Source organism: Peromyscus californicus, unplaced genomic scaffold (assembly GCF_007827085.1).
Source record: "Peromyscus californicus insignis strain IS unplaced genomic scaffold, ASM782708v3 Scaffold_9__1_contigs__length_137607984, whole genome shotgun sequence".
Taxonomy (NCBI): domain Eukaryota; kingdom Metazoa; phylum Chordata; class Mammalia; order Rodentia; family Cricetidae; genus Peromyscus; species Peromyscus californicus.
This window is the reverse complement of record NW_026294617.1, coordinates 121,809,946-121,831,772: the sequence shown is the minus strand read 5'-3', so window position 1 is coordinate 121,831,772 and position 21,827 is coordinate 121,809,946. Positions and strand designations below refer to the sequence as shown.

The following is a 21,827-nucleotide window of genomic DNA, read 5'->3' as shown; positions in this document are numbered from 1 at the left end:
AGGCAGATAGTACAGTATGCCATGGTTACTGGGGACACAAGAGTGTGTCACAGCCCCTCTTCATTCCAAAACAGTAGCTACTTGCCTTTGAAAAGATGAGTCATTGCACTTCTCTACTGAAATCCTCCAATGGCCCTCCCACATGACTCATAGAAATGAATGCACAGAGTCTTCTGCAAGGCCACATGCCTGCGCTCCCCGAAGCCTCCCGACCTCTATACTCTTATCTTCTTTTACTCTCTTTGATGCTGGAGCCACATTCTTCCTGTGTCTCCAAACATCTGACCCTAGAAGCTTCAAGACCTTCATCCTCTGAGGTTCCGTCTTCCCAGAATGCTTTTCCCCATATAACTGTATGTGTCCCTTTTGTGTATGACATCAGTGATGAGTTGGTAGAAAATGGTGTTATCTGTGTTCTCTGTCACCTGCCTGGCATCCTCTTTTCCTTTCCCTGAAGTACTGTTCTCAGTATTTTACCATCTGAGCTCAGTGATACATACTGTTCTCTGTCCCCAGTATAATGTTAGCTCTGGAAAAACAAGTCTCCTCTCCTCTTTCCTGTTCTTTTTTCTGCCCTCCCCCTCCCCCACTGCGGTATGTGTACAGTCCAGACTGCTGCCCGGCATATATTTGGTACACAAAAAAATGGAGGGGGTGTTGTGGGGGGATGACAACAAGAATAGCATCATAGATAAGGTTGACTAGTGTGGTTTATGTGATGTAGTGGGAAGGCAGGTCTGATTGTTACCAGAAGATAGTTTCTACCTTGAGTAGAATTGAGGAAAACAGTAAGGTGGCACCTAAGATGTAAAAGGACCAGCATCAGATAACCAAGGAGGTAGGATGAGGTTGTCGCCATTGTTACTTTTGAGGTGCTAGGGATGCATCCTGGGGCCCTGAACATGCTAGTCAAGCTGTACCTCAAATCCCAGAAGTTTCAGTTTGATTTCAGCTGTCTGTGAAGTTTAGTTCAGGTTGTAAAGAGCAGGTGAGCTAACAAATGGTGTTTTAGGAGAACCAGTTGAGAACTGATGTTTGAGGCAGACCAAATGGACACAAAGAAACCAGCTGGAGTCTTACTGTCAGCTGCTGGTAAAGGAGATGAGCTGGGTACTAGAGAGGTCAGTCCCCTCCACCGTTTGCAGGTTAAGACAGTTTCCTGGCAGTGTGTCCTATGTATATGTAACCAACCATCTTATTAAATAAGAAACACAGAGCCGATTCAGAGAAGAAAGCCAAGAGGTCAGAGCTAAGAGCCTTACCCTTCCTGCTTCAGCCAAGAGAGCTCTCCGAAAAAAGGGCCTACTTCCTGTGTGTATGTCTTTATATAGTCTAGCTGTTCTGCCTTCTCATTGGTTGTAAACCCAAACACATGACTGCCTCTGTAGAGACTTCCAGGTCTTCTATGGTTGGTATTGAGATTAAAGGCGTGTGTCTCCAATGCTGACTGTATCTTTTTACACACAGAGATCTACCTAGCTCTGTCTACCAAGTGCTGGGATTAAAGGCGTGCGCCACCACCGCCACGCTCTTGCTATGGCTCTAATAGCTCTGACCCCTGGGCAACTTTATTTATTAACATACAATTAAAATCACATTTCAGTACAAGTAAAATACCACCACAGTCCTAAGGTGTGTGTCTCATAGGCTGTTTGTTTGGTTCTAGGTAGATTCTAAGTGTAGTGTTGATATTACTATTTGAGCTAATCAACATACGTTGCCCTGTGTGTCCTGCAGAGGTTGTGAGATGGTACTAGCAGATAGAATGCAGTTTTCTTAAGAAAGCTGGTGCAGGTACTCTGGTAATCTGGGTATAGTACATGCAGCTTCAGGATAGGATACTTGTCAGTTTCCACAGATTACATGGTAGAAGGATCACCCTGTTAGACCTGTATAGATCAGGCCCAGCAAACGTGGCTGCCCAGTGATGGGCTGGGACATGTGTCAGTGTCTGTGTGCCACACAGTGTGCCTAGAAGAGATACTGCTGATCAGCTCCAAGGGTTAAGAAAGCCAGTTCATGCCTCTAGGATCTGGTCTCAGAACCTCACTGTGCAGTCTTCTAAACACAGACTGTGTGGCTGCTTAAACTCCTCAGTGAGCAGAGCCATTGAGGCATAGAGTGAGTGGACAGGGCCTGTCAGATCCACACCTCCAGGGCCTCTACAGACTGCCTCCTTACTCCTTGAGGGCATAGGTAGGTATTCTCCATCATTTCTTGAATTATTTTTTGTTTGCTTTATTCATCCTAAATATGAATATTTCCCAGTCTTCACATACTCAATTTCATTTTAATTAATTCATTTTATTGCTTCCATATCCCACCAATGCTTCAGACTCTGTATATAATTTCAGGGCATGCCTGAACTAATGAGAATGCTGACCTCATCACTGGAATTCTGCTGTTTCAGATTCGGTGTGAAGAAGAAGCCGATTTATATTAATGTCATCAGGGACCCTATCGAGAGGCTAGTTTCCTACTATTACTTTCTGAGGTTTGGAGATGATTACAGACCAGGATTAAGGAGACGGAAACAAGGAGACAAAAAGGTAACATGCTTGCTGTTGGTCATAATTGTACTCCTTGATCAGTGTTGACATTTTGCAAGGAACTCAGGACTGTAGAGAAGCTGTGGGGAAGTGGGCCACAGCTGCTGTCTTATAAGATACTTCTGTGACTGTGAACTGTGGCAAGTGCACATTGTTTTATTATAGCCCTGCTGTAGTAGTTACTATTCTTGCTACTCTGTCAAAATACATGGTTTATTTCAGTTCATGGTTTGGAGCTGTCCATCAGGGTGGGGAGGCATGGTGGCAGGAGAGAGGGGCAGCCGTACTCAGCATGCACACACACACATGTTCAGTTATACTTCTCTGGAAATGCCTTCCACAAATAAAGCCAAACTTTGTCTCCAGGGTGATTCTAAGTTAACTTGACAATCAGTATTAACCATTACACCTGCCAACAATTTTTCTAGGGATCATTATTGATGAGTCTGTTTTTGTATATATTTTGGTTCTTAGTCTTAATGATGGTGCCTTAGGGTTTCTATTGGTGTAAAGAGACATCATGACCATGACAACTCTTATAAAGAAAATATTTAATTGGGGGGGTTGCTTACAGTCTCAGAGGTTCAGTCCATTATCATCATGACAGGGAGCGTGCAGCCAGACATGCTGCTCGAGCTGAGACTGCTACATCTTGTAAGCAACAGGAAGTCGACTGAGACACTGGATGGTGTCCTGAACATAGGAGACCTCAAAGCCTGCCCCCACAGTGACACACTTCCTCCAACAAGGCCATACCCACTCAACAAAGCCACATCTCCTGCTAGTGCCACTTCCTATGAGGTTATGGGGGCCAATTAAATTCAAATTACCGTAGATGGCAATCTACATTTACTTGTAATCATCAGTTTATGAAAACTGTTTTGCTAACTTTAAGCAAGGAGAGAGTAATGGGTAAAGCAAGTGTGTGGGGTCAGACTTCGCTTGCCTGTAGCACTTCCTCTGACATGTCACCAGACTCGGGTTCTCAGAACCACACTGGACTTGTTCCTTTTTCAGTGGAACACCTTTATAGGTTTCATGCTCAAACATTCCCCACGGTAGGCCAGAGAGATGACTTAGTCAACGAAGGTGCTTGCTGCCAGGCCTCACAACCTGAGCTCAGTTTCTGAGACGCACATGGCAGAAGGACAGGACTGGCTTCTCACTGTGGTACGCGCGCGCGCGCGCGCACACACACACACACACACACACACGCACTAAAAAAAAAATGTAGATTGTTTACCTAAGGCTTAGGAGACACAATCTAATACAATCTTATACCCACCTGCCTCTGTAGCTTAGTTACCCCGTGTGCCAGCTCAGCGTTTCAGTCACACGAAATACAAATGCCCTTGAAACTCATTATTGCTTCATACTTTTTGCACACCTGTTGTCCCTCATATTTAGAGTGCTTTTCCTTCTCCTTAAAAAGCCCTTTGCTTACATTTAAGACCACACTTTGTCATCACCTCTGCTGTGGACTTGTCTCTGATGCTCCAGACAGTCACACTCCTTCCCAGGTCCCCAGGGCTGGAGAGATGGCTGGGTGTTAAGAACACTTCCTGCCCTCATGGTTCCAGAACCTGTGCTGTGCAGCTCACAGCTGTCTGTAGCTTCAACTCTAGGGGATCTGATGCTTTCTTATGGCAGTAGCAAACGTGCATGTGTGTGCAATGTGCGTGTGTGAGTCGGTACACACACACACACACACACACACACGAGTGAGTAAGCACACACATACACATATACAAATCTGAAAGAAAAGTAAGGACCCCAGAAAACTTTTATGTAGTTGTCTGTTGATATTCACCAGTATAAGTAAATTTCATAGTTTACATAGAAAATTTTAGCTTGTTTTATTTTCCCTGTTTATTTTCGGGGGGGGGGGGGGGTGCCACAGGGCACATGCCACAGAACAACTTTGGAAGTTGGCTCTCTCCTTTCACAGTGTGGGTTCAGGGATCAAATTAGGTCATTGGTCTAGAGGCAAGCACCTCCACCTGCTGAACCATCTCACTCGCCGGAAAACTTCTTCAAATATGAATTTTAGAAAACTGTCTCATGTTAACAAATAATGTTTTGGTGTAAATAATCATCTTTCTTAAGAAAACAGAGAGTGGCATCATTTTACATTTCAGAAAATCTTTTAATATCTAGTTTAATAAAGATAGCCTGATTTTCATATTTTTTAATTCAGTCTAATCAGTTGTACTTTTTTTTGGTTGAAATCTATAAAGAAAATCCAGGTTTATGCAAATATGTAATTAGAAAAGAGAATTTTAATAACCCTTCCCAAAATTGAAGCTGTTTTTTAATACAACACTGAATTTGACAAGTGGACGTTCCAAGTGTAGAATGTGAAGCCACAGTGAACTTTTTACAGATTAAAATCCACTGATACGTTTGACGTTGTGTATGAAATTGGCCTTTTAGTGAGGAAGTTTTCAGGCATCCTGCATACATACAGTGTTTCATACAGTGTTACATTGGACTCCCAAGGGTTAATGCATTTTGATTATACAGTATCGAAAATTCATATTCATTAACCCAACTACAGACATCATCAGCAACAGCTTGTAGGTGCTGGTAAACTGTAGGCTTATGCTGTCTTAGTTAGGGTTTCCAAAATGTTCTTTCTCACTTGGAAGTTTAACTTTTACCACGGGCTACTGTAGAATCCTCTGCAGCTGCACTGTTCCTGTCTGGAGATAGCCATTTATCCCGTGCACTTCTGTAGATGGGGGCTGTTGAAAAGGATTGTGGTCGCTACTTAGTAGCATCTTCCATACCTAAGATAAAGAGCTCACCCTGTCTTTGAGCATGCCTGATGCCACCCGAGAGCAGAGCAGCTTTCAGGCAGGGACCACACTGACGGACACTCGGTTATTTCCTTTCAAGTGACACAGTTGACTTGTTTAAGGAAATACAACCAAGTATGGGAGTGCAGCCTCAGCAGACCACAGAGCATGTTGCTGCTGAGTGGGGCCAGTCCTTGGGCCACCGCTGGGCCACCTCCCCACATTGGGAAACGGGAAGGGAAAGCAAGCTGTTTCCGTCTAAGCGATGACCCAAAAGCTGCCCACGTTTGTTCTGCCTTCAGTCCACTAGAAAGTCCGTGACTGTATGGCCACAGTGTCCCCTGCAAGAGAGGCTAACTCTGACCTATGGAAGATTTGGTTTGGGAGGTAACTTTAGTCTGCCTGAGTCAGGTAGCAAATTTAAAAGTACTGCCTAAAAACAGATCTGAAGATCTAAATTTTCTTTGCCTAGAAGACTAAAATACTTGAACACAGGAACCAGGAGTTTGCTAATTAAAGAATTGAGCTAAAATAGCCATCCGGTATGATTATTCAGTTTTAGTTCAGATAGTATGCATGAAATCCCCAGAGTTGTCTGCATATCGTCCACACTGTATACATAGTAAATTTATGGAATCTTTTAATATTACAGTCTCCCAACGTGCTACTTTCTTATATTTAAGCCAACCATTTTTATGTCTTTGAATTTCACACACACACAGTCATGTGCACACATTGGATAGTAGTGGAGATGTTGAGTTTATTTAGTCACTTTCTTGTCTTCTGGCTTGTACTCTAGTCTGGTAGAGGCATGAAGACGCAGAGTCCTTCTGCTGAGCTATAGGGAACATGCTGTGAGTCAGGACCTGCCAGAAATAGGTACGGAATCAGAAACTATGAACTGCTGCATCTAGTTCCTTGAGCCATAGTCTTCGTGAAAACGGGGTCTGATAGAGATAACTGGAGACATAGCGTGCTTGCTAGCTTTTAGAAGTAGGCTTCGGGCAGGAAATCTAAATCATACTGTCTTGGTTTTTTGTCCTGTTGCTGTCACAAAAGCCCCTGATGAAAGCAACTTAAGGGGGAAAGGATTTACTTGACTCACAGTTCCAGACTCGAGGCTGTCATTCCAGGGGGTCAGGAGAGCAGGAACCTGGAGCAGCTACTCGTAGTGTCTGGTCAGCTGCAGAGAATGGTTACTTTACCAATGCATTCATAGTTGTTTTCAGCTCACTTTCTTCATTTCCAGTAAATAATATTTTCCCCTTTCCCTTTCCTCCTCCAGACCCTCCCATGTACCTGTCCCCTCCCTTCCAGTACAGTGAGCAAGTCTTCTTACCTCAGTTATGCAACAGAGAGAATCCTCCATAAGAATAGCCACAGGCCAACCTAATTTAAACACACCTTTAATCCCAACACTTGGGAGGCAGAAGCAGGAAGATCTCTGTGAACTCAAGGCAGCCTGATCTACACAGTGAGATCCTGTCTTTAAAAAAAAAAAAAAAAACCAAAAAAACCCAGAAACCTCACTGTCTTAGTTAGGGTTTCTATAGCTGTGAAGAGACACCATGACCATGGAAACTCTTATAAAGGAAAACATTTAATTGAGGGTTCCTTACAATTTGAGACATTTAGTCCATTACTGTCATGGTGGGAAGTACGATGGCACACAGGCAGACATGGTGCTGGAGAAGGACCATGTTCTACCTCAGGATCAGCAGGCATCAGGAAGTGAACTGGCTTGAGCTTCTGAGACCTCAAAACCCACCTCCACAGTGCCACACTTCCCCAACAAGGTCACAACTACTCCAACAAGGCCATGTGTCCTAATAGTGCTACTCCCTATGGGCCAAGCATTCAAACACATGAGTTTATGGAGGCCAAACCTATTTAAACCACCACATTCCACTTCCTGGCCCCCATAGGCTTGTAGCCATGACATAGTGCAAAATGCATGTAGTCTACCTTCAAAAATCTCCATAGTCTATAACAGTCTCAAACTTTTTTAAAAGGTCAAAGTCTTTTCTGAGACTCATGCACTCTCTTAACTGTAGTGCCCTATAAAATCAAAATAAAAAAACAGATCACTTATTTCCTGTTGCTAGAATTTTCCTGCCTGGCCCACAGTCAGGGCAAATCTCTCTCACCCGCCAGTCCCAAGCCGCTCAAACCCGATCAAATAAACACAGAGACTTATATTGGTTTCAAACTGTATGGCCGTGGCAGGCTTCTTGCTAACTGTTCTTACAGCTTAAATTAATCCATTTCTATTAATCTATACCTTGCCACGTGGCTTGTGGCTTACCGGTACTTTACATCTTCCTTATCCTGATGGCGGCTGGCAGTGTCCCTCTCACCAGCTTTCTGTTCTCTCAATTTTCCTCTCTGTTAGTCCCGCCTATACTTCCTGCCTGGCCACTGCCAATCAGTGATTTATTCATTGACCAATCAGCAACACATTTGACATACAGACCATCCCACAGCACCTCCCCTTTTCTTTTCTTAAAAAGGAAGGTTTTAACCTTTACACATCTCCAAAGTCAGCTTGGTATATTTGGGAATTTGGGCGTAGCTTCTCTTACTACTTCCTGCTGGAGGGGGGCGCTGTATCTTCTGGGGAAACAAAGAAAATTTTAGGATCATGGAGTAGTCCGTGAGGCTGTATCATCTGAGCCAGTTGTCTTGAAACGGTTCTGGATGTTGGATCATCTGGGCCATGGTGTCATCAGAGACCTTTCAGGGGGTCTTGGCTGGTCAAACCTGATGTATCTTACTCTGGAACAAATCCATAGCCTCTTGCTTTCTGTGGAAACAAAAGAGACTCTTTTCCAAAGCAACATATCCTTACATCCAAATTTTGAAGTCAAAGTATCTTTAAAATATATGTACTGGTTTAACTCAGCTTCCTTTACAATCAAATATCTCTCTGTAGTTAAGAATCCCAAAGACAACACAATCCAGACTCTCTGTGTAATAGTCATCTCTACGTGGCTTATTTTTTATATTAATTTTACTGTCTCTTTAAAGACTTTATTTTTTAAAACCATGTATTTGTTTCTATACTGTATATATCACCTTTTTTTGTCTCTTTTAAGCCTACGTATATTTTACACACATTTTAAACTATTACATCTGAATCTGTCTTATTGTGAATCTATTGCTTTAAGCTGCAGCCGCTGTGGCTGCTGGCTCCGCCCACCTCACCTTCCCAACATGGCGGCAGTATGCTTACCGCCAGCTCTGGGAGCTATCGTGGGTCTATGCTTTTATCCAAGCAGCATGTAGCCCAGAAACCTCTTTTTTTGTTTTGTACTAGCAAAGGCTAAATCCACAATGTAGCTTAATGTGCCACTTGCAGAGGCCTCATTCCCGCCATACTGCAGGTCGAGCGCGCACGCTAGGAACCCACAAGTAGCTCAAACCGGCAGCTGCCGCTCATTTGAGAGAGACAATTAGGAAGCTGTTTTTAGCTCCGTTTTAGAATCTTTTTTCTCAGGTTTTAGGTGGAAACTCTTGCCACCACGTTGGACGCCATTTGTTGCTAGAGTTTTTCTGCCTGGCCCACAGTCAGGACAAATCTCTCTCACCCGCCAGTCCCAAGCCGCTCAAACCCGATCAAGTAAACACAGACACTTATATTGGTTTCAAACTGTATGGCCGTGGCAGGCTTCTTGCTAACTGTTCTTACAGCTTAAATTAATCCATTTCTATTAATCTATACCTTGCCACGTGGCTTGTGGCTTACCGGTACTTTACATCTTCCTTATCCTGATGGCGGCTGGCAGTGTCCCTCTCACCAGCTTTCTGTTCTCTCAATTTTCCTCTCTGTTAGTCCCGCCTATACTTCCTGCCTGGCCACTGCCAATCAGTGATTTATTCATTGACCAATCAGCAACACATTTGACATACAGACCATCCCACAGCAATTTCCAACATATAATGGCACAGGATATATATTACCGTTCCAAAGTGGAGGAAAGGGAGGATAGTAAGGACCAAATACTGAGCCAAAGCAAGACTGAAAATGAGGTAGGCAAACTCCAGACTCTGCATCTCCATTCCTGATGTCAAAATACTCTTCAGATCTTAACTCCTTTCAGCTTTGTTGACTGCAACACATTTCTTCTTGGACTGGTTCCACTCCCTGTTAGCAGCTCTCCTTGGCAGGTATCCCACGGCTCTGGCATCTCCAACATCTTGGGTTCTCCTAGGCAATCCAGGCTTCACCTTCACAGCTTCACACAATAGCCTTTGTAGGCCTCCATGCAGGGACACCCCTGACACATGTGTGGCCTCAGTAGCTTTCCTTAGTCATGGAGGGAGATTCCATAGCCCCTCCTCCATGCAGGGACACCTCTGACACGTTTGTGGCCTCAGCGACTTTCCTTAGTCATGGAGGGAGATTCCATAACCCCTTTCTTCTACCCTCAACTCTAATGCCAGAACCATGTGGCTGAAGCGGCCAAGTTCTGCTGCTTGTTGGGGCTGAAACATGGCCCCCTTGTTCAGTTACCACTAGCTTTCTGTTTTCTACAGTTTCCTTTACTGCCTAAATTTGGCTGTCCTGGAACTAGCTCTGTAGACCAGGCTGGCCTCAAACTCAGAAATCCGTCTGCCTTCTGAGTGCTGGGATTAAAGGCATATACCACCACACCTGGCTCTAAGCTTTTCTTTAATTCTTTTTCATAAGTTGGAAACTTAGCTGGGTGAGATCTTGCCCTGAGATCACCACTCCCTTTTTCCATTTCTTAAATCTGTTTATCTCCTTAAACACAGGATTTAGCTCCATTGTACTTCCTGGTACCCCCTTTCTCCTCAAATTGTACATTTTGTATTTTCTCTTGCTCAGCTTGCTCCTTTTCATTATAAATCTTCCTAAGAGTAAACACTAATAACCACACAACAAAGTCAATACTAAGCTGTTTTGAGATTTCCTCTGCCAATGCAATTAACCCAAAACTCTTCAATTTAGCCTCAGGCAGACACTTTTGGAAAAGGGCAAAAAGCAGCCACATTCTTTACCAAAATATCACGACAATCTCTAGGCTACAACATTAATATTTTTTTCCGCTGAAACCTCTTAAGCCAGCCCCCAACAGTTCAAATCACTCTCAGCACCACTTGTCCTCCACTGCTCTTACTAGAATGGCCCATTAAGCAGCACTTAAAGCATTCAACTGCTTTTCCAATCCCAAGTCCCAAAGTCCACATTCCTCCAAACAAAAGCATAGTCAGGCCTATCACAGGGACACCCCAGTACCTTAGCAATCCCTGGTACCAGCTTCTGTCTTAGTTAGTGTTTCTGTTGCTGTGAAGAGATACTATGGTCACAGCAACTCTTTTTTTTTTTTTAAAGATTTAATTATTTATTATGTATACACTGTTCTGCCCGCATCTATGCCTACACACCAGAAGAGGGCACCAGATTGCATTACAGATGGTTGTGAGCCACCATGTGGTTGCTGGGAATTGAACTCAGGACCTCTGGAAGAGCAGCCAGTTCTCTTAACCTCTGAGCCATCTCTCCAGCCCCCACAGCAACTCTTATAAAGAAAAGCATTTAGTTGAGGCTGGCTTATAGAGGTTTAGTCCATTATCATCCACACCCTCATGCAGTCCATCTAGGGAAATGCTAAGTAATGTAATGGCCAAGGCCAAGGTTTTCCACTTACACACATAGCACACACATTAAGAAAACTCAGGGAAATGCTGAAGGGCTGTCTCACCTTTGTCATGAAAAAATGTCTCTGTGTTCACCAGCGCTTTGTGTGTAGTACTTCTGTCATCCCCAGTCACAGTTTTTGCAACAACACTGTACACATGGTAACTCTGCCAACTACAGTGTGTTCTGAAATGCATTTGCACGTGGCATGACCTTCTCAAGCTTCACCACAGTTGAAGAGAAGAATGTCATATAAAAACTACATGAAGCTTCTTATGGAGATAAAGGTGACACATGCAGATGAGTGTGCCCCTTCTTCAGAGATAGTTATAACAAGGCAACATACAGAACTGAAAAGGGAGCAAATGATATTCAGCCAGAAGAATAATTGGAAGGCTGGACCTCATGTGACCTTCACTGGTGGAATCAATCTAGGAGGAAGAACATTCCAGTACAGTTACAGAGATTTGGGGTACCATAATACAGTTAAGAACCTGTGGAGCAGAATAATGTGGTATGGGTGGATGCTCCAAGTGAACAATGTGCAGGACTAGTGTGTTGAGAGCACACCAGGAAGCACTCCTGAAAGGCAGGACAATGAGTGTGACCTTATTGGTGTTTTTCACTAGACATCGGAAGTGACAGCTGTAACAGGATGTATGGATGGTTGTAAGCCATCATGTGGGTGATGGGAACTGAACCCGGGTCCTCTGCTCTGAACCACTGAACCAACTGTCCAGCCCTCACTTAGCCCACCTACTTGTACCCATTTACTTCGTAACTTGTTACATTAGAAGTCTGCGAGCTGGAGAGATGAGTCAGAGGGTAAAGTACTTGCCATGCCGTGTGAAGACCTGAGTCTGGCTCCCTAGCACATATGTGAAGCTGGGCACAGTGGTGCACGGCTGTACTCGCAGTGTCCCGTGGTGAGATGGGAACTGAAGACTTCCTGAAATCTTGTGGGTCAGGTAGCCTGGCACTCTCAGCAGTCAACAAAAGACCCTGTCAAACAAGACATAAGGTAAGGACTGACACCCAGGGTTGTCCTCACCTTCATACAATGCCATGGCATGTGCACACCTACACTCACAAACACACAGACATAACAGAGACTAAGAACCTGTCTTTTAACTTGAGACTTGGGTTTATGACTGACTGCTCTTTTTCTCTTTGCTGCAGACCTTCGATGAGTGTGTGGCTGAGGGTGGCTCAGACTGTGCTCCGGAGAAGCTCTGGCTTCAGATCCCATTCTTCTGTGGCCACAGCTCAGAATGCTGGTAGGAAAATAAACTTAACTACACTGGTCATCTTCAATATCTCTATAACCCATGTCTCATGAGGAAGGATGTAGTAGTCAGGACCAGGTAGAGAACTATGAGAGACTGTGCTGCACATACATCTAGATCTATTTTTTCCTTTAAATGTTCTTAAAAGTTGTGTACATATCCTCACAGTGTGTTTTATCAAATGCAGTTATTATTTTGGTTTTGGCATTCTGTTTTACTGTATTCCAGCAGAGACCTTAGAGGTCAGAGGTCATTCCATAAACCTTATTTTATCTTAAGCTTTCTGCTTCAAGTAGATCAAATAAAGCTAGTTAGTGGGCAAAGTACTACCTGGTTTTATTGTTAAACTTATTTTGAGTTTAAGAGTATCCAACAATATTCTTATAGAGTTATAATTTAGTCTGCTAATAAACATGAAGTACAAAAGAGATTTTACTTCTAATAAAAAACTTCCTCAGATTCGCGTCCCAAAAAAAAAAAAAAAACTTCCTCAGAATGTTCTGTGTTCAAGTTTTTTAAATAATTGTACATATTTTCTTCTTCTAGTCAACCATTTATTTTGAGGTGCTAAGGATCAGATGTAGTGAGCACTTGTTCCACCTCTGACCTTGAGGTACCAGCCCCTAGGCCGTGGCCTCTGAGCTATCATAAGACCTAAGGGGCACATACGCAGTCCCCACACAAGGCCCTGGGTCCATTGCCTGGCAAGGTCATTTGTTAGAGCATGGGACCCTTAATCCCAGGGTGGTGAATTCGTGCCCCACGTTGTGTGCCAGATATTGCAGATAATCCACAGATACTGGTAAAGAAACTATTTCTTAAATATATATATTGAGGAGAACAACTCACTAAACAGGGTAAGGCAAATCTGTTGCAGAGTTCTGGAAGGCTGATGGTCAGTCCCACGCTGCTTTTGCCACCTGAGTCAGTCCTCACTGTCCAAGCCCATGAAGGAGAGAAGAGAAGGGGCCTGTGTATGTGTCCCTCAGCTCTTAAGCTAGCCCAGAGGCTATGTTCCAGGGTCTGGTATCTCAAGGTCCTAGGTGGAACAGGTACCCACTACAATCAGATTTGGGCCTTTGCACACACTGGGCAAGTACTGGGTCACTGGGCTGCATACCCAGCTCTTCAGCTAGCCTTAACTTGAGCCTCTCCTATATCTGGTTCTCCAGTGCTGGGAATACAATTAGATGCTGTCATATCTGGTTATACAATCGTTTTGATAGAAAATGCAGCAACAGAAAATCCATTGAAAATTAGTATTTTCTTAAATTATACTGGGAAATTCAAAGGATTTCTTAATTATTTGAGCTGTATAGATTGACATAAAGTTCAAGGTCCTGCTTGTAGACTGCTTCAAAGCATCATTGTAATAAGAGAATTGGAAGCACTAGAAGAGTATCCTTTAAGGTTTTAGCCATTGCTTCTGAAAAGGAACCCACTCCTATGCCCCAAATATGGCTGAGCACTTGTTCTTTGTAAATAAAGCTTTATTAGAACACAACTACTAATGTTGGTGCATTTACTGTCTGCTGAGATAGCAGAGTTGAATAATTGTGATTTAAATCGTATAGCCTGCAAAGCCTAAAATATTTACTCTCTGCCTCTTACATAAAAAGCTTGCCAGGCCCTGCTTTTAAATAATAAAAAGTACTGCTTAGTTGAGTTTTAATTAGAGAGGATAGTTCATTTATTTCATACACAATGAAGTATATTGGGAGACCTTAGAAATCAACTAATCCACTTTGTCAGCCCCTCCCACTTAGGTTTTTTAGGGATAAGACTCTTGTAGCACAGGCTGGCCTTGAACTCTTGACCCTCCTGTCTCCCTCCCAAGTGCCAGGATAACAGGTATATACTACACACCCAGTTTCTTGGTTTGTGGTTTTGACTTTAATAGTTGAGGAAACAAAAAGAAGTGCAGCCACCACGGCAGGGTCACATTGGCACTTAAAATGCAGAGCTGGAGCGAAGCGGAGAGAACGTGGTGCTAATTAGTTCCCAGAAGTATTGTCTGTGTAGGATGAAACCTGTTAACGCATTAGCTGACACTGTAAACAAAAGGAGTTTTAGTAGAGCTGTCTCTTACCTATTTCTGGTTCTCGGGATTTCAGGAAACACTAAAGCTTATAGAAAGAAAAGAAACAGAGTTTACAAATTAAGATAGACACTAAACACAGATTGCTTCGACTTTACCATAGGGGCTCTCAGAATGAACAAAGTTTGAGAATAGTTTTAAAACATGAATGCACACTAAGTAAAAAAAGAGAATATATGCTACAAATGTCTATATTTAAAACTGTCCTTAAAGTTGGCTCTTATTAGGAACCCTTTAGGAGAGCCTGAGTAACTACGAGGGCGCGGATTGGGTGTGGAAGCAAAGGAGGATGCCACTGTGATGGGTGTTGAAGCTGTGGCTGTGTGTGTTCACCTACCTGTTTCCTCCATAACCTGGAGGATCAGAAGCATGAGAACATTCAGTCCATTTCACCATTTCACAGCCGAGTTTTGAATTCCTTGTCTGTGGTTTCAGGAATGTGGGAAGCAGATGGGCTATGGATCAAGCTAAGTATAACCTAGTTAATGAGTACTTCCTGGTGGGAGTGACTGAAGAGCTGGAAGACTTCATCATGTTACTGGAGGCAGCCCTGCCCCGCTTTTTCCGGGGTGCCACAGACCTCTATCGTACAGGTATGTACATGATAGGTTTCTCTCCAAAGCTGTCCTAACCTGTTTGTTTACAAGTTGACTCTGTAATAAACTAGACTACAGTTCTAGAGGAGGGTCGGGTGCGAGTGCTGAGCACACGCGCAGCTGTGCTGTGTCTCGTTTATCTAAAAGTATACTTCCAGACCTTTGGGAGTCAGTCAAATACTGGTAGTTTTTCCTTTTAGTTGTGTAGTAGCATGCCATCACTCAAACCTTCGTAGAGTTTGCACCTGCCCTCCCTCAGCTCTCCGCGATTGTAGCGAGTATAGCTGGTGGGAAATTAGAATTAAGTTTGGTGACACGTGTTTTGTCATGTTTTTTTTTAATGAACAAGGGCTAGCAAGATGGCTCTCTACAAGGTGAAAACACTTGCTGCATGAACCTAATGACCTGAGTTCGATGCCCAGATCCCCAGAACCTGTGATGGAGCGGACGACCGAGGCCAGGAGGTTGTCCTCTGACCTCCGCATGCACACTCACACACACTGGTGTTTTGTTTTGTTTGTTTTCAGTTGAAAAAGAAGGAAATGGGCCTTAGAGCAGTGTGCGAGGGACGGCCTCCCCTTACTGAGTGTTGACCCTTACGTTTACTGTGCGAGCATTCATTGCATCTTTCAAGCATTTATCTTCTAACGGAGTGAGCCTCTGCCAATGTTGAGTTTCTGGGTTTTGCTGGGTTGTATTAATGTCAGAAGGCAGTGTGTTACTTGCCGCGTCATAGTAACATAAGCCATTTTTTCAAGTGAAGAGGCGTTGTCTGTGTGTGTCTGTAAGAATTATTTCCTTTTCTTGTCTTTCCATTGTAAGTAGGAAAGAAATCCCACCTGAGGAAAACCACAGAGAAGAAACTGCCCACCAAGCAGACCATCGCGAAGCTGCAGCAGTCCGACATCTGGAAGATGGAGAACGAGTTCTATGAGTTCGCGCTGGAGCAGTTCCAGTTCATCAGAGCCCACGCCGTCCGGGAGAAGGACGGGGACCTCTACGTCCTGGCCCAGAACTTTTTCTATGAAAAGATTTACCCGAAGTCGAACTGAGTGCGCGTGGCCAAAGCAGTGTTGAGCCTGAGCGCGGCTCCGCTGTCACCTCCTCCAGCCTCCCCAGCTGCTTTGCTGACACTGTGTCAGCCGCTCTCACTGGGCTGAGTTAGGAACAGACGGGAATGTCAAGGAACCAGATGCTGAGTGGGAGTCAGTGTTCTAAGGAGAGTTTAAGTTTAAGGCATTGTTATTTTTGTTACTTTGTTTTCATTTTTGTGGTAGTTGTGATCTCCTCCCAGTGAGGGGGATCTTACATCATCTAAAATACACACATGCCGGTTTAGTCAGAAGGCTGAACACCGTTTCAGAAGAGGTTCTTGATTCCCTTGCTTTTGATAGTGCATTTCTTCACCTTCTTTGGATGAAGATGAATCTGTTTGACACTTCACCTTCTGGAGGTTTGTGTTGCACAGTTCTGCTGGAGAGTGCTAATAACTGTTTGCCAGGGTCTGATTTGTTTTTGTGAACCGTGCCTCACAAAATTTATTGGAATGTTTGATCATGTTTTCTCAGAACTATTTCTGCTGTAGTTGGGTTTGCCCGTATTTATGTAGGCTTTATTTCATTTTATTTTTTGAATGATAATTAGTGTTAAAGAAATCAGCTTAAAACCATGAATAATACTATAAAAAGACAAAACAGTTCAAGCAGTATTCCTGATTCCTGTCCCCAGTATCGAATATTGGGGCGGTATTTCTAAGAATGTTGACAACATTATCTGAGGCTTTCTTAATGATTTCCACATATTAATATCAAAAAGGTGAGTTTAGTATTTGTTTCTCCATGGCTTATGTGTAACCCAGTACACTGAAGTATCGGTGATTCCATATGGCGACTCCATCAGTGAGCTGTGATCAGTGAGCTGTGATGTGGGTAGGATTTTCCTACTTCTGTACTTTTACCTGTAGACTATTTTTACTATGGTGCTTTATAATGTGTTTTAAAGCATTGCATTTACAAAAGAAAAAAGGAAAATGCTGTAAATATTGCATATTTTATGTATTTGGACCAAAAAGTTACAAGAAAGTAGACAAAAGTGGTTTTGCACCGATTTTATTATGTCGAGTAAAGTCATCAGACCTCCTATTCTTGTATTTCTCCTTTAACTTTACTGTTGTGATGTCACCGAGCTAATGAGCTAGTGTAGCCTTTCAATTTTGATAGAGAACATCACTCACCCCTGAGGCGGCAGTAGTGATATTGGAAAGAGTATTAGACGGCGTGAGCATTTGATTTCCGGTTCCAGCCTGCTGTGGCCCCCTCACAGGGCTGTTGTGAGGACTAAGGTGGCATGGTGAGAGCACTTTGGAACTGTCAGGCGGTGGTTGAATGGAAGTGTCTCACTAACACATAGTTTCATACTACCCATTCTTTTAACAACAAAAAGGGAAAATCCACTTTTAAGCTTTATGAGAAAAAAAAACTTTATCTTGATATAAATTTGTGTTTGATAAATCTCCTCTCAGTGTTTTATCTTCCATGTTTCAGCGACTGTTGAAATGTGAATACCTGTGAACTCTAGTGACTCAGGATCTTCAGAAGCTGAGGAGGAGGAAAAACCTTCTGCAAACGTGAAAGATGTTCCTGTTTTCACTTGACCTTGTCATTCACAAATGGCGGCTATTTTACACCTCTGGTTTTTAAAGTGTGTTTTGTAGAGCTTAATTTCCTATTCATTCTTCACCTTCTCCCTCTTCAGATTCAGAATTTAGATTCCTCTCAGACTTTTCTAATGGAGTAATTATTTATATGTTTAGTCTAACTATTTCTGAACAGGACCTCATCAAACAAAGCGTTTTCGACAGAGGCTTTAAAGGTTATTTATTGTGTAATAAAAGGAGCAAAGGACACTGCGTATCGGAAAGCACTTACAGAGACTAAAGGGAGGACAGTGTCACCCTGCCCCCAATATGAAAATACTAAGAGAACATAGCAGCATTTCCCCTTGCCTCTCTATCCCCACTTCCCATTGGAAGTTTCTAGGGATCCGCTAAAAACAAGTTGGCTTTTTGCCCAAAGCCACTTCTAGGCAGGCATTTGGCTGTTGAGTAAATCTGAGGTTGTTCTTGGGAGTCAAAGCAAAAATCTTTTAGGTAATTAGGGTAGCACTTAGTACACTAGCTGGCATTCCATAAACTGTTCTTGTAAAAGACTGGAGTAAATATGTCAGCTGTCTGTCACAGCCACTCAACTCTCATTGTTGCAAAGAAGCTTCACAGACAATATAAGACCAATGACCATGATTATAGCCCAGTTAAACCTTAATTTACAAAATGGACAACATGCTAGATACAGGCCATGAGCTGCAGGCCCATGCACTGTAAGGAATCATCACGGAGAAGCCATGTCTGTGTCTGAACCAAGTGCCCCAGTGAGTTTCTCTACAACCCAAAGCTCTCAGATTGTGACCCAAGAACTGCTTTCTGACTTAGTTTCTCCCGTGGCTTCCATTTTATATATATCGCTTCCAGGTGACCATATTTTCCCAATTTACCAGGTCAAAATCAGAACATTATTTCTTTTTGGAGTGAGTGGGTTCAAAGTGTCCTTTCCAAGGACTGAGAAAGGGGTAGATTTACTTCTGTTTGATTCAGTATAGTCCTAGGAGTCTGAGTCCTTAGAGTATATAACTTTATAATCAAATAAATAGAACCACTGAGACAATGTGTATTTTTTAAACGTGGCAAATGTGCTTTTCCTTTTTTTTTTAGCCTTTGTGTTTTTTCAGTAATTTGACCATAGGGAGATTGTTTTTATATGATAGTAAAACAAATTAACAACTTTGAATTTTGAAGATAATGTATATGTGTATATGTATCTATATATCTACGTTTATTTCCTACAAGACGAGAGGTAGCTTTGTGTTCAACTTGTACCAACTGTTTTCTTATTGCTGTGAATGGCAACTGTTGATAAATCATTGTGTTTTAAAATGTGGTGGGGAGGATTTATTTTGATTTTTACCCGCTTTAATCTGTAAAGTGTCACTTAAATATAACTGATAGCAACACTTGCAGTACTGCCTGGGAGCTGCTTCTGTGTCCTCATTACAGTCACACGGTTTCCACAATCCTGCTGCTTCTGGACTCCTGATGACTGTATTCAAATCACCCAAACCCACAAAACTGAAAGTTACAGACCTTTTCAATGCGTAGCTTTACTTTCTCTTCTGAATAGTCAGCTAATGCCTATAATTTGAACTCTATTGATCATCCTCATTATATGTCCTGTTGGAAATCCCTAAAATTGTTAGCTCCATCAGGGAATTTACCAGAGTATTTTGATGTTGTATTTGCATAGTTAGATACAAAATAGTTTGTAGATGACAATTCTCTCTTTTTTAATAAAATGAAATTTGCTAAAAATCTAAAAGCACTAGAGAGCTTAACTAAAGCCCAGTTCCCTATATATACATAGCTGGTGTTTTAATTTATGTTGAAATTGTGCTCAGAGACTGTCTATGTTGCCGTCATCTTCAGACGTTGCTGTGGCCCAGGAGCCTTTATTATGGGATGTCCGGCACCTAAGCCTTCTATGAAACTTGTCTTGAGGAGGCTCAGATGCTTCTGCTCCGTTGTGCATTAGTGCAGTTGCCGTTGAGTCTTGGCGTCCATGTACTCCGGGCAGAGTTCTGTGTGTGAGGCAAACAGCTCTGTGCAGTCAGTCTCCTGCGAGGAAAGCCGCAGGTCCCAAATGTCCTAACATCAGGACTGCAGCTTCCTTTCTGATTTCCTGGGGCAGGGATTTGAGGAACTGGGTGATCGTTTGGTCAGCTTCATCCTATACTTTAAGGTTATGTGGCCTGGTGACCTTTGCAGTGCTGTTTATGAAATAGACCCTGATGGTTACGATCTGCTAAAAATGAATTCTGGTGCTCACATGACATGCTGCCGAACCTGTCTGTTGAGAGTGAAGTGTGTTTTAATGAAACAGACGAGAAAGATTTTAACTCTAGCTAATGAGTGCCTGCCCGCCCCCAACTTTTGGGGAAATGTTCCTCCTCTCTCCCCCTCTCCCCTCTGTTCCGTTCCCTCTCTCCTCCCCCGCTCCCTGCCCTCTCTACCCACCAGTATCATTTATGCTAGACTTCCCAACATGAAGCCTTTTTGTCGTGTCTCTTGGCAAGACAACCGCCCCTTTCCTCGGCATCCTTGCGGCCTTTTGCTGTTGAAGGGTTTCAGTCCACGACCTGGAGCAGAAGCTGTCAGATCCACACTGTGAGACGGAGGAATGTGGCTTGGTATCCTGACTTAATTTTTTTTTCCTGCTGCATTGATGCCGAGGGACAGTTTCCAAGGTGACTTGGTGTTCAGTGTTATCTGAGATCTCAGATATTGTCACCAGAAAGTCCTGCAACACCACCAGTCTGCAGTGCTTTCCTAGCCTAATCTTTGAACTTTGTATGTGTATTGACTTCCATTTCCTTTGCATTTATCAGTCATTGGTGTTGACATGTCAATAGGAAATTTATAAGATGTACTTAGGTATACAGGTAACAAGAGGAAAAAGTGAAATGGGACCAGCTGTTCAGATAAGAGGAAATGGGAGGGTGGATCTGGTCAGCGCTTTCAGAACCTTGTCTTCAGAGCGTGACGTGGCCTTCATATCTTGAAACAGCCGCAGTACCACCACAAGAGGCCCTCACAAGTTCAGGCATTTTGGGTTTTTTTTTTGTTGTTGTTGTTTTTGAAGATTTATTAGTTTTAATTGCAGCACTTGGGAGTTCAAAGCTATCCTGGTTGACAGAGAAAGTTCCAGGACAGCCAGGACTCCATAGTAAGATCCTGTCTTGAAAAAGTCAAAACCAAAAACTAAAATAAAGATTTATTAATTGTGTCTAGTATGGTGGTGCATGACTCTAATTCCCTGTGATTCCAGCACTTGGGAAGCAGAGGCAGGTGGAGCTCTGAGTTCAAGGCCACCCTGGTCTACATAGAGAGTTCCAGAACAACTAGGGCTACAGAGTAAGACTTTTTTTATGTGTGAGTGTTTTGCCTTAATGTATTATGTGCACCATGTGCATGTCTGGTGTCCACAAAGGCCAGAAGAGGCTATCAGGTCCCCTGGAACTGGTGTTAAGGATGGTTGTGAGCCACCATGTGAGTGCTGGGAATTGAACCAGTGTCCTCTGCAAGAACAAGTGCATTTAATCCCTAAGCCATCTCTCAGGACTGATACCTTGCCATTAAATAAAAAATAATAAGATTTCTTTATTTTGTACATCTCTCTCTCTCTCTCTCTCTCTCTCTCTCTCTCTCTCTCTCTCTCTCTCTCTGTGTGTGTGTGTGTGTGTGTGTGTGTGTGTGTGTGTGTGTGTGTATGTATGTGTGTATGTATATGTGTGTTGCTGTGCCTGAGGAGGTCTGAAGAGGGCATCAGATCCCCAGGAACTGAAGTTTGCAGATAGTTAGTTCTAAGCTACCATGTGTGTGCTGGGAATTGGGTCCTCTGCAAGAGCAGCAAGTGCCATTAGCCCTCATTCATCTCTCCAGTCCCAGGATCACACTTTGAACATGACTCCTTGGAGGGAATGAGGAGAGGATAACTGGAGCCTCACCTGAGAGTCTGGGCTCTCTCCTATCTCCCCATCCCAGCTGTATGTCGTCTTGGAAGACAGTAGCACACATGGGAGGTAGAGTGTCATCTGCAGAGGGAACCCTGACCATACAGCCTTGGAAAGGTCATCCGTATTGGGGCTGGGCTTCTAGCTGGTCCCAGCATTTGTTGGTCTCCCAGGCTGCTGTAAGAAAGCTTGGTGAATTCATTGGTTCACCAAGCCCTCT

The 21,827-nt window shown here is 43.2% G+C and overlaps 1 protein-coding gene across 2 annotated transcripts in view; it reads left to right on the top strand.

The window, feature by feature from the left end:
- Hs2st1 (heparan sulfate 2-O-sulfotransferase 1) overlaps positions 1 to 19,060 on the top strand; it is a 157,843-nt gene extending 138,783 nt beyond the window's left edge. The window contains exons 4-7 of one of the 2 annotated variants that reach the window (XM_052729909.1): positions 2,411 to 2,549; positions 12,189 to 12,286; positions 14,829 to 14,986; positions 15,812 to 19,060. In XM_052729909.1, coding sequence (XP_052585869.1) covers positions 2,411 to 2,549; positions 12,189 to 12,286; positions 14,829 to 14,986; positions 15,812 to 16,041 — 625 coding nt within the window. In that variant the 3' untranslated portion in view covers positions 16,042 to 19,060. The remainder of the gene's footprint in view (positions 1 to 2,410; positions 2,550 to 12,188; positions 12,287 to 14,828; positions 14,987 to 15,811) is intronic. The other variant, XM_052729910.1, reaches the window with a different exon arrangement.
- Positions 19,061 to 21,827: the final 2,767 nt, after the last annotated feature.